The 15,901-nt window shown below is 45.6% G+C and overlaps 1 protein-coding gene across 1 annotated transcript; it reads right to left on the reverse strand.

Annotated features, from left to right (window-relative positions):
* Positions 1 to 7,837: 7,837 nt before the first annotated feature.
* Positions 7,838 to 15,657, reverse strand: GLRX (glutaredoxin; the record flags this gene model as incomplete). Its single annotated transcript, XM_080703994.1, has 2 exons — positions 7,838 to 7,951; positions 15,451 to 15,657. 2 exons carry the CDS (start codon positions 15,655 to 15,657, stop codon positions 7,838 to 7,840), a joined length of 321 nt encoding a protein of 106 aa, XP_080560120.1.
* Positions 15,658 to 15,901: the final 244 nt, after the last annotated feature.

The raw sequence follows: 15,901 nt of genomic DNA on the forward strand, positions 1-15,901 counted from the left end.
AACTGAAATTAAGCTAAAATAGGAAATTTTAAGTAAAAATAGCTTAGGAGTCTAGTTGAAAATACTTCCCAGGACTGGTAATTATTTGGGAGAATTAAATAAGGAAGCGTAGCTTTCTTTCGCAATCAAATGTCAAGATAATGGCCTAATAATACTCGCGGGAGAATTAAAGAGCGTGGTCTGGGCCACACAGACCCATCTATCACTCTCAGCTTTTTTTTTCCACGATGGCTATTTTCGGCCAGCCTTGGACTGGGGAGAGTGGCTGTCAGGAGTCCAACGCCAGGAGCCAGGCGGAGGCGGCCGAAAGCGGCTGTTGGAATGAGAGCTCGTGGGAAATGGAATCACTTGCTTTCTTTAGTAAACAAAAAGAAGAGAGCTTTGGCATTGCTTTCCTTGGCCATTCTTGTCACCTTGCCTCTGCCTGCCCTTGCACCAGCTTTCCTTTGTGCGTTGGATGACAGTCCTTGCTCTCTTTGGGGATTTCACAGACTCAGTCAGCAGAAAGCAGGGCAAGGCATGAGAGTCCACACACTGCCTAGGGAGCTGCCAAGTTCCTTTCCCCGGCTTGGCAGACAGAACCTTGGCAAGGAGGTCTAACCCCCAACTGTGATGCCGGAGAAACTGAGTAGCTAAAAGATAAGAAAAAAAAATCCAGGCATTAAGAGTTGAGTGATCGCACAGATTCATGCCTGGCCACTCATTCTTCATTTGTTCACACACTCAGCAGATCTTTATCAAGTGCCTTTGGTCTGCCAGGCAGTCTTCTCCAGGCAACGAATACAACAGACACACATCTTCGACAAAGGTTTGGCTCCATGTTGGATGGGATGATATGGCCACCCTGGCTAAGAAGGTGACACTTGAACAAAGACTACGTATGGTAGACCACATTCGTTGACAAGCCCAACCAGGTACGCAAATGTCCCAACCAGTTTTTTAGTGTCCCTTCCCTTTTTATTTTCTGAGATGATGTCTTGCTATATTGTCAAGGCTGGCTGTGAACTCTGGGGCTCAAGTGATCCTCTTGCTACAGCTTCCCCAGTAGCTGGGGCTATAGTCATCTACCTCCTCACTGGGCTTAGTACCTCATTCCTAAATATTTATGGTAGCCAGATCCCCAGACATTTTAAGTAGGCTTTCAGGTATAAAACAAAAACAGAAAATAGATTAAAAAAAAAAAGAGAGAAAACCCAATATGCTAGTTCTTTTTCCACACCCACTAGCTCTTCTTTCTTTTGGTGTGGATCTCCCTGAGCTTTAGAGGAAAGGGGCTTCTCAGTCAAGGACACTTCTGCCCAGCCTCTCTCGCAGCTGAGTGTGGCCACCAGACAGTTCTGGGCAATGAGACAGGAGCAGAGGTGGTGCTTTCAATTCCTCAGTCCCTGATGACCTCATGGAGCAAATGCTACTTGCCTGCCTCTGGATGGTCCTGGGAAAAACAAGCTTCTATCATGTTTTTGTTATAGGTGTTTGTTATAGCAGCTTCACCTATACCTTAACTAATATATGTGGGTCATAGGAAGCAGGAGGCCCAACACAGGAGAGACACAAGGGGTGACTGTGGGGAGCCATTAAGGTTTTCTCTTAAAGGAATATTTCTGACTCAGCTGATTGTCCTTTGCCCAGAGTCAACAAGGTTTGGGGTCATGGAAAGTGCAAAGTAAAAGGTTTGAGAAAAGATCAGGTGGTGATAGCACGAGGATATTGATTGACCTGAAGCTGTATAAATACTTCAAGAGAAATAAACCCGGGGTCAGCCCAATAGAGATTGGTGACCCTCCTGTGCTTCAAGAAAAGTAAATTAAAATTCTTTGAATCAAATTCTTAGAATTTCTCTCATCCTCACTCCTCTCTTCAGAACCCTTACTTTTGCTGGCTGGCTCCAGCAGGTGACAGTGAAGGGTGATGGACCCAGGCATGGAAAACAACCTGACCAAGTTGGAGCAGTGTGATTCTCCATGTGGGGGACTCTACTAAAAAAAAAACAAAAAACAAAAAACAAAATATATATATATATATATATATATATATATATATATTTATTAAATTTGTATATATGACTATTTTTAGTACTAGGGATAGATCATCCCAGGAGCATTCTACCTCCCAGCTACATTCCCAACCTTATTTTATTTCTTATTTTGAAACAAGTTCTCACTAAGTTGCTGAGGCTGGCCTCAAACCTTCGATCTTCCTGTCTCAGCCTCCCAGGTACTGGGATTATAGGTGTGTGCCGCCAGGCCTTGTATTGAAGGCATTTCTGTTCCCCATTCCCTGACCCAGCCAGTGCGATGTGGTGGTGCTTTGACTTGCTTCTGAGTACCAGAGGTGGGCCTTGCTGAGCTTAAAGGCAGAAAGTGCAGCGCACCACACTCCCATCGACCAGCTTCCTCAGATGCCCGGTACCCAGCTCACACAATAGCCTGCTGACCACGGGTGCCCTGTGTCCAAGAACTTGCTCAGGGCCTCTCTGGCTTCCCTCTGTCAGTCCTGGTGAGCTCCCAGCAAGGCTTGGCAGTGCATGATTATCTTCTCTTGGGATTGTTCATTGAGGTTGGGTAAGAGTGCGCCTTTTTTTACATCGCAGGGTGGGGCTGCTGATATTTTACAAAAGTAAAACTGTATTGCTTAGGGATATTATAGTTTTATAAAGACAAGCAGAATAATTGCCGCAAAAATAAACCAGTGGTTTCTTCTGTAGAGTGAGGGAGGGGTACTCTGAGAGGGACACGTGGCCTCAAAGGTACTTTTATCAGGGCCTTAGAAACACTCCCTACATAGGTACATTTCTTTCTTTCTTTTTCTTTTCTTCTTCTTTTTTTTGTGGTACTGGAGATGGAACCTGGGGGTATTCTACTTCTGAGCTACACCCCCAGCCCTATTTTTTCTTCTTTATTTTGACAGTCTCACTGAGTTGCAAAGGGCCTAAGTAGCTGAGGCTGTCCTTGAACCACGATCCTCCTGTCTCAGCCTCCCAAATTCTGGGATTACAAGCATGAGCCCGGCTCATAGGTGCATTTCTTAACCTAGGAAGTAGATATATAGGCACTAAATAGAACGGTACATTCTATTCACTCTTCCATATGTCTTTTATATTTTATTTATTTTGGTATTAGGAATTGAACCCATAAGCATTTTGCCTCTAAAGTACATCCCTAGCCATTTTTATTTTTTATTTTGAGACAGAATCTCAGTAAGTTGCCCAGGCTGGCCTTGAACTTGTGATCCTCCAGTTTAAGTCACTGGGAGTATAGGAATGCACCATCGCACCTGGCTCATTTTACAATATTTAAAAATAGCTTTAAATTGAAAAACATATGACTAGGACTGAGGTTCCCAAGAATTATGCCAGGAAAGATTTTTGTGCCATTTAGCTTTTTTTTTTTTTTTTTTTTTTTTTTGTGGTACTGGGGTTCCTGGAAACCCTTCTATCTCTGGGCTGCACTCAAGATCTATTTTTTATATTTTTATTTGGAAACAGGGTCTCCTAAGCCAGCGCACACGGCTGGCTTCGAACCTGCGCGATCCTCCTGTCTCTGCCTCCCAAGCGCGAGGATTACAGGCATGCCCCACCACGCCCGGCTGCCATTTAGCTTTTTAAACCACGAGCATGTATCATCGTCGTGATAAAACAGAACTTCATGCTAAAAACTAAACTGATTTTACAACCGTGGCTAAGTCCAGCTTCTGGCCTTCAGGTATTTTTGAACCTGGCAAGAGACCAACACAGATGATTAACTGCCATCTAGCCTGATAAGAGCTGTAAAGTACCTAACTGCTGGTGTTTCTAGGTTACAGAAGAGGAAGCAATGGCTGTTTTAAATCAGAAGGTAGGGAAAGGAGATGAGGGGTTAGGGTTGAGGGGAGAGTCTGTAATTCAGGCCTTGAATGGGTATATAGAACAAAGAAGAAGAAAAGGGACCTCAGACAAGGAAACACAAGGAGCGAGGACACGGGTTTGAGGGAAAGCCCAGGCGGCCGTCCAGGAGAGGTTTGGCTCACCTCGGCGGGGCGGCAGTCAGGGTTGTGCAGTGTGGAACCTGCACAGTCATCCATGGCAATCCTGGCTGAAGGGAGTGACTAGGGCTCATACGGGAAAAACAAAAGCCCAGGAAGAGTATTGGGTGGGAAATGGGGAAATGTCATATGACATTAAAGAGATTATTGAACCCCAAACTATTTTAGTAGGCTAGTGGTGGCATTATATTTAAATTATTTGTCACTTCAATATGACATTTATAAATCAGAGCAACCATTTGTACTTACTGAGTGACAGCAACACACGTCTTTATGGTGGCAGGGTGGAACATGACTAAAAAACGGACTATTTCACATTAATATGAAAAATCCCTTAAAACCCTGAGAACATGGAGCAGAACCAGATATAAATCATGGGTCAGCTACAGGTACTTCTTTATTAGAAAAGAAACAAATCATTCTCACGAGATACCAGAAAGAGAAATTAATCTTGCGATTCTTTAACAGAGAATTAAACTTGACAGTAAAGGATTTTTTGGTGGTACTGGAGGTGGAACCCAGAGGCTTTCTACCTCCGGGCTATACTCCCAGATCCATTTTATATTTTATTTGGAAACAGGGTCTCACTAAGTAGCTGAGAGCCTCACTAAGTAGCTGAGGCTGGCTTCGAACCTGTGTGATCCTCCTGTCTCAGCCTCCCAAGAGCAGGGATCACAAGCGTGCGCCACCATGCCTGGCGACAGTAAAGGATTCTTAAAATTTCCAAGTATGTGTGTTTGGGGAGGGATTATTTAGGACAGTGTTTCTTAAATGTGGCTCCTTTCATAGACATACTCTTGGGATTTCTTGGGATAAGCTTGGGATGCAGTTTTCTATGATAATGTTTTACATGTCACGTTTTAATTTTGCTGGTGATAGTTATCAAATTGCTACACAGCGTTCAGGACTCTCTGGCTGCATGCTTTCCTCTCTGCCCAGTGGCCCTTTTGCTTCCATGTTCTCAAACTGAGTCCTTGCACCCTTCACAAATTTGTTTGGGGTAGGGTAGGGCGATGCATGTATGCAGTTTGAAAAACACATTTTAAGTATCCACCACTTTCCTAAAACAAACTGTACAAAGCCATGCTCAACAAAATAACTTCCGCTGATGGACAGTAGCAGAAAACCAAGAGCAGATTCATCCCTGGGTGTCTGAATAAACATGATTGAGAAACACTGGCTTAGAGGTAGTGGCATGCTGGCACATGATAAACAGAAAGGACACCTTTTTGATCAGTGAGCGAATACTAAATCAGAACTTCACATGGTTTTCTGGAACCCAAAGGGCCAATCCAGAAGAATACCAAGATGGTCCATCAACCTTCTTGGCCCCGAGGTTAGGGGCAAGTTGGTCTACTTTTTAATACTGAGGCAAAAGAAGGAAGCCATTTTTGCTCAAAATCCCATCCACCAGGAAATGTCATCTCTTGTGCGGCCATCCAGCTTTCAAGGGGACATCAGCATAGGGTCTCTTTCCCTAAAAACGATACGAAGAATTAGATCTTCTTGGAAGGTAAATTACCTCATTTTCCCCTCTCAACATCAGAATACTTACTTACTCTTGCCATTTAAACATACTGTTGCATTTTTAAATTTTTATTTATTCTTTATTTGGGGGAGCACTGGAGATTGAACACAGGGGCTTTCTAGCTCCAAACTATACCCTTAGCCTTTTTTATTTTATTTTTATTTATTTATTTATTTTTGTGTTACTGGGGATTGAACTTAGGGGTGTTCTACCTCTGAGCTAACCCCCCAGCCCTATTTTAATTTTTTTTTTATTTTGAAACAGGGTCTCACTAAATTGCTGAAGGCCTTGCTAAGTTGCTGAGGCTGGCCACAAACCTACAATCCTCCTGTCTCCAATCTCCCAAGTACTGAGATTACAGATATGCACCACTGTACCCAGCTAAGCACACTATTTTTTTTTTTTTTTTTTTTTTTGTGGGTCTGGGGATGGAACCCAGGGGCATTTGACCTCTGAGTTATATAGCCTCTGCCCTATTTTTCATTCTTTATTTTGAAACAAGGCCTCACTGAGTTGCAGATGGCCTAAGTAGCTGAGGCTGTCCATGAACCGCGATCCTTCCGTCTCAGCCTCCCAAATGCTGGGATTACAAGCATGCGCCACCACGCCCAGCTAAGCACACTATTATAAATGGTCTTGGGATGGAAAACAAAGACAGCATAGGATGCTGACAAATGATATTACCAAGAAAGAGACTTTCCGTATGCGAAGGTTTTCAATGCCCATACCATAAGAGAGGGTTGGGGAAATGGTATTTCTGTTCTTCTCCCATTCTTATTCTAAGCCTTAACTGCTAAACATGTTCCCGAATAGGAAACATTTGAAACTACTAATTGGATTCTTAGTGCTTTAGAACCTGGTATGAGATTAGAGAGCCAAACCAAACAAACACAGCATTCAAATTGTATAGATTGGAGCTGGATGCAGTGGCGCATGCCTGTAATCCCAGTACTTGGGAGGCTGAGCAGGAGGATCACAGGTTGGAAGTCAGCATCAGCAACAACAATTTAACAAGACACTCTTTCCAAATAAAAATAAAATAGGGCTGGGGGGTATAACCCTAAGGTTGAAAGCCCCTGGGCTCCACCCCCCAAAAAAAGTGTAGATTGTGATTTAAAGGCTTATTATATTGACTATTTTATTCAGTTGTATTTTTTCAGACTTTTTATGTACTTCTGTTGTAATTTTGTACAACGGTCACACATTATTTAAATTCATTGCCAGAGCAATGTTACTAATTGGTAGGCAATAGACCCCCTCAAAGAACATTTTGGTTAAAGAACCACTCATTTCTCCTATGATGTGGGAAACCGCTGAGTCTTCATGTGTATGATTGGGAACCTGGCCCTGTAGTTCTACCACTTGCCCTGCTGGAGCGCTGGGGAGGGAGCTGTCCCCCAGACCTCAGCAGCAGCCTTGGCTCTTCCTAAACAGCTTATTACCCCATAGTTTCCTACTGAGCCAAAGATCTCCTCTAGGCTACTGATTTTAGAAAGTCTTGTTCTGCTGCTTGAGAAGCCAATGGGAACAGAGGTAAAGCAGAGATTACCTTCCCTCTTCACTCCACGCTGCGCTGAGAGCGGGTCCAAAGCACGTCCACGCCTGTGCGCCTGCTCGCTCTGGCTCTGGGCCTCCCCTCACCACCCTCTTCTCAGCCGCCCAGCTGCTTCCCTTTCACCCTCACTGTTTCCTGCTCAGAGCCTGGGCGCTTCCCCTCCTGGACCACTTGGCTTCTCCAGGGCGGTCTGCTTCCTGTGGGCCCGCCCTCCTGAGAAGAGCTCAGTTTGCTCCCCTGCTCTCCTGTCCTGTCATACTATCTTCTTTGTTTCAGAAATGATTGACTTACAAGTTCCATATTATTTTTTCGTGTATCTGAATTTAGTGGTGTCTAGCAAGTGGCAAGAACTCACTAAATGTTAAAGAGCTGGGCGTGGCGTCACATGCCTATAATCCCAGGATTTGGGAGGCTGAGACAGGAGGGTGGCAGGTTCAAGGCCCAGCCATGGAAACAGTGAGACCCTGTTCCCAAACAAAAAATAAAAAGGACTGGGAGTGTAGTTTGGATGTAGAATTATCTTGGGTTCAATCCCAAGTATACCCTCCTCCAAATGTTAAGTGGTTTGAGTGAAATGATTTCTCCCATTGATACAAGTCATTCCTTCATGAAATAAATGATGTCGCAGCTCCTCAAATCATCTTCCCTGGCCAGCATGCCCTCCTATCACACAATAAAGCATGGCAGTAACCGTCTAATCTCCTACGGTGCCTGGCCCAGCATCTTACCTGTAATTACTGCAGGGCTCCGATCTGCTTGAGCCGGGACTGCAGCTCCCCCTTCTCTTGCAAAGCTATTAAATCACTGCATCCACCAATACACTCTTTACCAATAAAGACCCGAGGTACCTGGAAAAGCAAACGATCCAAGGCAATTAAGGAACTTAATTACTAATTAGAGAAAATTCTATTTCATCCTTCTTCCAAATACTTCCCACGATCCAACACTTTTCAAATTACCTTACAGCCCCCTCCTGAATCTTCTTTTAGGGCAGAATGTTCTCACTATTATAAGAATAAAATTGTTCCTTAACGTTTTTGAGCCAGAATAATTTTCAAGCTGAGTGTGCTATGTGCGTGATCATCCAGCCTGTGAAAGGGATTTAAAGTTTTCACCGCAGAAACAAGTTTCAGGGAAAGAGTTTCAACGGGCTGCAGCTGGACCACCCTGACTGCATTTTGGTTCCCTGCTTCCTGGACCACACCTGGAACCTTTGGCTGGGTAGAAGGTCTTGGTTTCTAAACACAGCTGGAAAGTATTTGCATTTGGTCTCTGTCTCTGAGTCTTAGGTCCACAGTTTATTACATAACTCTATAGTCATCAGGACAGATGAGTTCTGTCCTCAACCAGGGCACTGTGTAATGGTCTGAGCCTCTTTCTTTAATCCCTGGCCCATCCTGAGATGTTCAGCACTGCAGCTCTGGGACTGGACATTCATCAGCCTTGGCTTCACACTTTGTGTGGGTGATGGCCCAAGGAGAGCTAGACATTGTGCTTGCTGACCTCTTTCCTGTGTAGTCACAACACACTCCGTCCTAGCTGTGAGGTACCACTCCAGGCAGCTTTTAAGATCCTGAGAAGTGAGAAAGTCCCCTCACTGCACCAGGCCATGCCCTGTCAAGAGTGTCACACAAAGGCTGACTGTTGCTGCTGGGGAAGAAGCAAGCACCAGCACCTCACAGGCTGCCCAAGTGCTGGGAGAAGGCGGGCCCTCCCTGGAGCAAGAGGGGTGGGAGAACCAAGCACCAGTACCAAGTGCTGAGAGAAGCAGGCCCTCCCTGGAATAAGAGGGGCCTGCCAGAAAGATAGGAGGGGTAAGGCCGAGAGCAGAGGATGCTCCCAAAGCTTCCATCTTCCTCAGCATAGTTCACGTGATTGTCTTAAAAATCAAGGAGGATAGGCTGGGCATGGCGGTGCACGCTTGTAATCCCAGCATTTGGGAGGCTGAGACAGGAGGATTTCGGTTCTCGGACAGCCTCATCTACTTTGTGAGGCCCTTTGCAGTGAGACCCTGTTTCTAAAGAAAGAATAAAAAATAGGGCTAGGGGTGTAGTTTAGAGGTAGAATGCCTCTAGGTTCCATCCCCCAGGATAGCAAAAGAAAAAAAAAAAATCGAGGAAGATGAGAAAAAGGGCTGAATTATTGTGGATAAGCTCTTGTATTTTTATTAAGGATGGATGGAAGTAGGCCTTAAAATTAAAGGCTAAAAACTAAAAATAATTGGTACTGGGAATTGAATCCAGCCCAGGGCATTCTACTTCTGATATACCCCCATGCCTATTTTATTTTAATTTTGAAGTAGGGTCTCAGTAAATTGCTGAGGCTGGCCTCAAATGTACGATCCTCCGGAGTTAGCTTTCCAAGTACTAGGATTACAGTGTGTGTCATTCTATACCACCCTCCACAGCTACTTTGTGTGCCCTGAGAGTGAGAAGACCTAGCAGGACTCCTGTGGCTGTCAGTCATGTCCACCAGTCTCAGCAGATCCCTGCGGGGAGACATCACAAATGGGAAGCACTGGCAACACAACTTCCTTCCTTCCTTCCTTCCTTCCTTCCTTCCTTCCTTCCTTCCTTCCTTCCTACTTTCCTTCCTTCCTTTTCTTTCTTTTTATTTCTTCCTTTCTTTTCCTTTCTTCCCTTTTCTTTCTCTCTCTTTCTTATTCTTTTTTTTTTTTTGTGTGTGTGTGTGTGGTACTAGGGGTGAAACCCAGGGGCATTGTACCTCCAAGCTACACTCTCAGCCCTATTTTTTTTAGACTTTTTTATTTTTTGAAACAGGATCTCACTGAGTTGCAAAGGGCCTGGATAAGTAGCTGAGGCTGTCTGCAAACCGTGATCCTCTGGTCTCAGCCTCTGGAATGCTGGGATTACAAGCGTGCGTCACCACACCTGGCTTCTCTTTCTTATTTTTATTCTTCCTGCTCTTTCTATTTTTCACTGGCATTCTAATTCTGAACTATAAAAATTTTTAAATTTTTAAAATTTTTTATTTTGAAACAGGGTCTTGCTAAGTTGCTGAGGCCCGGCCTCGAACCTGTACTCTTCCTGTCTCAGGAGTACTGAAATTCCAGGTGTGCGCCATGGCAAGGGGCTGACACAGCACTGTCACCATTAACTGAAAGCAGAAGAGTTGCAGAAAGGTGAGGTGAGAAACCTAGAATTCCCCTTAAATTCGGGCCACTTTCTTGGAGAAATCAAAGCTCCCCTGCTCACATTTTTTCGGGGCCTTTTCAGCTTCTATCTTCCCAGAAACATTTGGCTGTGGTCAATTGGACCAATAAACATAACAGAATCTTAATATAACCATCATATAATTCTACTGCATAGCTCCTTCTTCTGATTTAAATAAAAATCATCTGTGCTTTAAACAAGGAAGCCTTTATTCATTCCTGAACTTCTGTAGTTTCAAAAGGAATTGAGCAATCCCTACACCACTCCCGCGGCTTGCACAGGGCCACCTTTGACCAGGTGTAGGCCTGGGTTGAAGTGAAGGCAGACGGGGAAAGGCCTTTGGCTGGCACTGGCTCTCCTACTAGATCCCGCAGCACCAACCTAAAAAGGCTTGTTAAAATGGAGATTTCTATTCTCACCCCAACCCCATTTCTGAGTCAGAGAATCTATGCTGGGACCCAAAGAACATGCATTTCTTACTTTTTTTTTTTTTTTTTTTTTTTTTTGCGGGTCTGGGGTGTAACCCAGGGGCATTCAACCTTTGAGCTACACCCCCCTACCCTATATTTCTATTTTTTATTCTTTATTTTGAAACAAGATCTCACTACGTTGCATAGGCCTCACTACGTAGCTGAGGCTGTCTGCTAACCACGGTCCTCCTGTCTCAGGCTCCTGAATGCTAGGATTACAAGCATGCACCACCACGCCTGGCTAAGAACATGCTTTTTTTTTTTTTTTGGTGGTACTGGTGGTGGAACCCAGAGGCTTTCAACCTCCGGGCTATACTCTCAGACCTATTTTTTAATATTTTATTTGGAAACAGAGTCTCAGTAAGTTGCTGAGAGCCTCACTAAGTAGCTGAGACTGGCTTCAAACCTTTGTGATCCTCCTGTCTCAGCCTTCCAAGCGCGGAGATTACAAGCATGCGCCACCATGCCCGGCAAGAACATGCATTTCTAACAAACATCCTGATGATGCTGCAGCAGCTGCTGCTACTCCAGGGTTACATTTGGGAGTCTTTGGTTTACACTGAGTAGCCATTTATTCCCAGGGTAACAGGCTTTGAAAATCCACAGCTCTGCAGTCGCTGCCTCTAAACACCCAGACAGGCCCTGAAATGCAGCCAGGCTGTCCCAGCAGAGTCCTGTGCACACCATCTGGTTGGCTAGAAGGCAGAAGGGCCCCTCGTGCCACCATCCTGGCCTGGACAACAGCAACACCAGCTTCAATCAACACCACTAACAGTACTCCTATGGGGCGAGGAACCCCTGACTACACCAGACAGCATGGGGGCCCAGCTTGGTGAAACAGGAAACAGAGGTTTGTTGACTCTACCAGGAAAGAAGACGAATATTCCTGCTGCCTCCTCTCTGGCTAACCCCCTGGCTTGGCTCGGAGGAACCTGAGTCTGTTCCTGACCAGGGGAGGAAAGAAACTGTTGCACTGAAAGCACACATGCAGTGCCTCCTCTGCTGGCATAGCTCTACCGCACTTCCCTGACACAAGCGTCTGACATTTCCCACTGAATTACTGCTGCAGCCTATGAATAGCGCCCAGTTTCCAGCCCCACCCTAGCCCTCCTTCAGACTCTCCTACCCACAAGTGTGAGCAGCCCCTGAGAGGGGAGTGGCCCCTCAGCAGGAGCCTCTCAGCTCAAGCTAGTCCAGGCCAGTTTGTATGGCACAGCTTGAAAGGCCTTCTTAACCATCTGCCACAATGTCATATCATCCTTTAACTCATAGTGATCTTGTCATTCCATGAACCTGCCAGGCGCTCTTCCACCAAGGGCCTTTGCACTTGCTGTTCCCACTTAGCCTGGCCAGCTCTACCCCTAAGTTCCCGGATACCTTTCTCTTCACATTCTGTTTAGATCGACTCCAATGTTCTTGTCCTAGTGAGATCCTGATGGCTGTACTTAAAACTACCATGCTGCCCACCACCGACCTCTTCCTACTTCATTTATCTTCAGAGCCCTGTCACTTAACTCCCAACAGACTACTTTATTGTGTTTTTTATTGCCCTCCTGGAATGCAAGTTCAAAAAGACGTTTCTGTTTTGTTTCCCAGGGCTGTATTTTTAATGTCCAGAAAAGTACCTGATACATAGTAGATTCATTCTATCATCCTTGAACTTTGGAGGCTGAGACAGGAGGACTACAGGTTCAAGACCAATATCAGCAACTTAGCAAGACCCTCCGCAGCCCAGTGAGACCATGTTTCAAAGCATAAATAGGGTTAGAGGTGTAGTTTAGATGTAGAATGCCCCTGGGTTCAACACCCAGTGCTCTCTCATCCTTCAAACGTAAATGAAAAAATAAGCTTTCTCAGACAAAAAAACTGAGGGAATTTGTTGCCCGTAGACCAGCCTGGAAAAAAGTACTCAAGAAGTTCTTTGGGGAGAAGGGAAATTATATGGACCAGAAACTCAGTTCTTGTGAAGAAAGGAGGAACGCCAAAGAAGGAATGGACCAGGCACGAATCCAGTAGCGTGGCCATGCTGAGACCACAACAGGCTTCTCCAAGGACCCAGCCTGGGTGAGTATAAGCTTCTGCAACCAGTCAAGTCCTGCCGAACTCCTCCTATACTCCTATACACACAAAAGCGGAGGCCATTGTAGGATGAGGAAGACAGCAACTACACTCAAGTTCTCAAGGTCCCAGAACAGAAACAATTCACTACTGGGAACCAGACTTTGAAGGACTTGTTTTTCTCCTTAATGGAATATTCTCTAGCTAGCTGGTTGTGGTGGTGCACTCCTGTAATCCCAGTACTTGGAAGGCTAAGACGGGAGGATCACAAGTTTGAGGACAGCTTCAGCAAGTATTAAGATTCTCATCAGCCTAATGAGACCCTGTTCAAAATAAAAATAAAATAGGGCTGGGGTGTAGCTCAGAGGTAGAATGCCCCAAGTTCAACCCTCAGTACACTAAATAAATAAATGCATTCAAGACTGAAGAACCCGTGGAAAATTTAAAAAATTAAACTCAAAACATGATTACTAAATAATTATTGCCTTACAAGGAAATTTAATAATTGCTAAATGAATACATGAAGAAATTTGCTCTTTTTGCTAGAAAAGTGCTGCCAGACTAAGAACAGTAGATTCCAAACTTTTCAAAATTGGAATCACCTAAGGATCTTTTAACTGCTGATGCTTTGCCTGGCACACTGGCGCACACCTGTAATCCCAGTAATTAGGGGGTTGAGACAGGAGGGTCAGAAGTTTGAGGCCAGCCCCAGCAAGTTAGCAAGAGCCCCTTGGCAATTTAGCAAGATCTTATTTAAAAAAAAAAAAAAAAGGTATGCATGGTGGTACACTCCTATAATTTCAGTAGTAGGGAGGCTGAGACAGGAGGATCATAGGTTTGAGGATAGCCTCAGCAATGTAGCAAGACTTTCAGCAACCTACGGAGATTCTGTTTCAAAACAAAACAAAAATAATAAAAAGGACTGAGAGTGTAGCTTTGAGGTAGAATGCCCCTGGGTTAAATTCCTAGTACTACACACCCACACAAATATTACTGCTACTACTACTACTACTACTAATAATAATAATAGTTTTTTTTTTTTCTAAAAAGGGCTGGAGCCAGGCGTGATGGCGCACCTTGTAATCCCAGCATTCAGGAGGCTGAGACCAGAGGATCAAGGTTTGCAGACAGACTCAGCTACTTAGCGAGGCCCTTCGCAACTCAATAAGACCCTGTTTCAAAATTAAAAACTAAAAAAAAAATAGGGCTGAGAGTATCTCAGAGGTACAATGCCCCTGTACTGCAAAAAATAAAAATAAAAATAAAAATAAAAACGAGCTGGAGGTATAGTTTGTAGGATACCCCTGGGTTTAACCTCCAGTACTAAAAATAACAAAAACCCAAACAAACTAACAAACAAACAAACAAACAAACAAAAAGACCTCTACTGATGCCTGCTCCCACCTCCAGCAATGTGCTGTAGAAACTCTGGGGTTTGAGTTGGGCATAAAGGATTGTTTTCAAGTCTTCCCAGGTGACTCTTTTGGCCAGCACGGTTAGTTCTGGAACCCGGGGCTGAGCAGGGCAGGGGTCCATGGCTGGTTTGCACTGCCTCCTTCTCAGGGCCGGGCCCCGTGCAGCTAAGCCACAAGCCACTGTCTGTCATGGTGTCTCTGCTCCCAGATCTCAGCTCAGAGCAGGAAATTAACACATTTAGCCTTTTTCTGTGCTACAGAGCTCGATTCTGATTGGATAAGGGGGAGAGACAACCTTCAGCACTTTATACTCAGAACCCAGAGCAAACCCTGTAAGTCAAACTAAAACTGAAAATAGGATCTGAGTTTCTGCAACAACACTGTTCCGGCCAGTGCCTCCCAGAGGGTGCTCAGCTAGCCCATGGGACTTTTCACCCCTTCCAGCCCCAAACCTGGCCACGCCCAGAGAGCGGAGGGAGGGAGAGAGGAGAAGCCTTTAAGATGGGGGTGGGCAATTCTCTGAGGCTCCATGGTATATTTGCAGCAAAGGGGATTTGGAAGTCCCCCATCCAGTCTTGCAGCAAGGGTCCTTCAGGACCTCAGAAGTGGTGACTTGCCAAGGGCCACAAAGCAAGGCATTGTGAGAGCCCGGCCTAGAAATATCCCAGAACTACCTTAGATCCAGGGGCAAATAATGGAACACTTGATTCTTCTAGGGGAGGAGTTAGATAAGGAAGAAAGAACAAATGAGGTGAGTAGGGTTAAAGGCAGCCTAGGGAGAAGATTGAAGGATGGCAAACCTCACTTGCCACGTGGAAACAGAAAGAAGCAAGCCCCAAATCTAAGCTGGATAAGAGACATCACATCACCTCTGCTTACACAGACCACACCACCTCTCCCCCCACCTCCAGCCCAGCCACCGGCAGAAAGCTGACAGCCAACCACAGCCCTTAAAACAAAGCCTCTCGCCAAGTCCTGGGCGACTCCGGCCCAGCTGCTAGCCCGTGGACCGAGAGCACACTGGGCTGGGCGCCTTTTGTGTTCTGAGAGGAACCTCGGCTTCCCCTGCAAGTGACTGGTGGTGTCTTCCCAGGGACTCCCTCTCCTATGTCCTCCGGATGTCTTGAAGGACGGAGCCCTCACGGATGGGGTCCTAGAAAAGGGACGGCTCAGCCAAGAAAGAGCAACCCAAGGGCCTTTCCTAGCCGTTAACAAGTACACCCGCGCTCACCGTCCTGGCGCCCGTGAGCTGCTGCAAGTAATCTTGAATCTCATCTGTGTTACCGCAGGCTGTGATGTCGACGAATTCCAGAAGCCCCTCCTTGAAGGGCAGTTGTCTGAGGATCTCCTGGGTCTTTCTGCAGTAGGGGCAGGTGGGCTTGATGAACACGACCACCTTCCCAGGACAGATCTTGCTGTTCACAAACTGTTGAGCCATGATGACAGGTTGCAGTGTCCCCGGGAGGAATCCTCAATTCAGGTATTACTAGGGGTGTTAGCGCCGGCGGCCCAGCCAGATGCCTCCCATTTAATAAGGAACCTCCCTGGAGGAGGAGTTTGCTGGCTAGTGAGCTCGAGTTTTAAAGGGACAGCCTCAGAGTCACGCAGTTGGGTGTGATTCACTAGTTCGAGAGCTCATGAATGCACGCTTGTGGCTTAATCACTCGTATCTGTGGCCAGGG

The sequence above is a fragment of the Muscardinus avellanarius genome (assembly GCF_963383645.1).
Source record: "Muscardinus avellanarius genome assembly, chromosome: 1".
Taxonomy (NCBI): Eukaryota; Metazoa; Chordata; class Mammalia; order Rodentia; family Gliridae; genus Muscardinus; species Muscardinus avellanarius.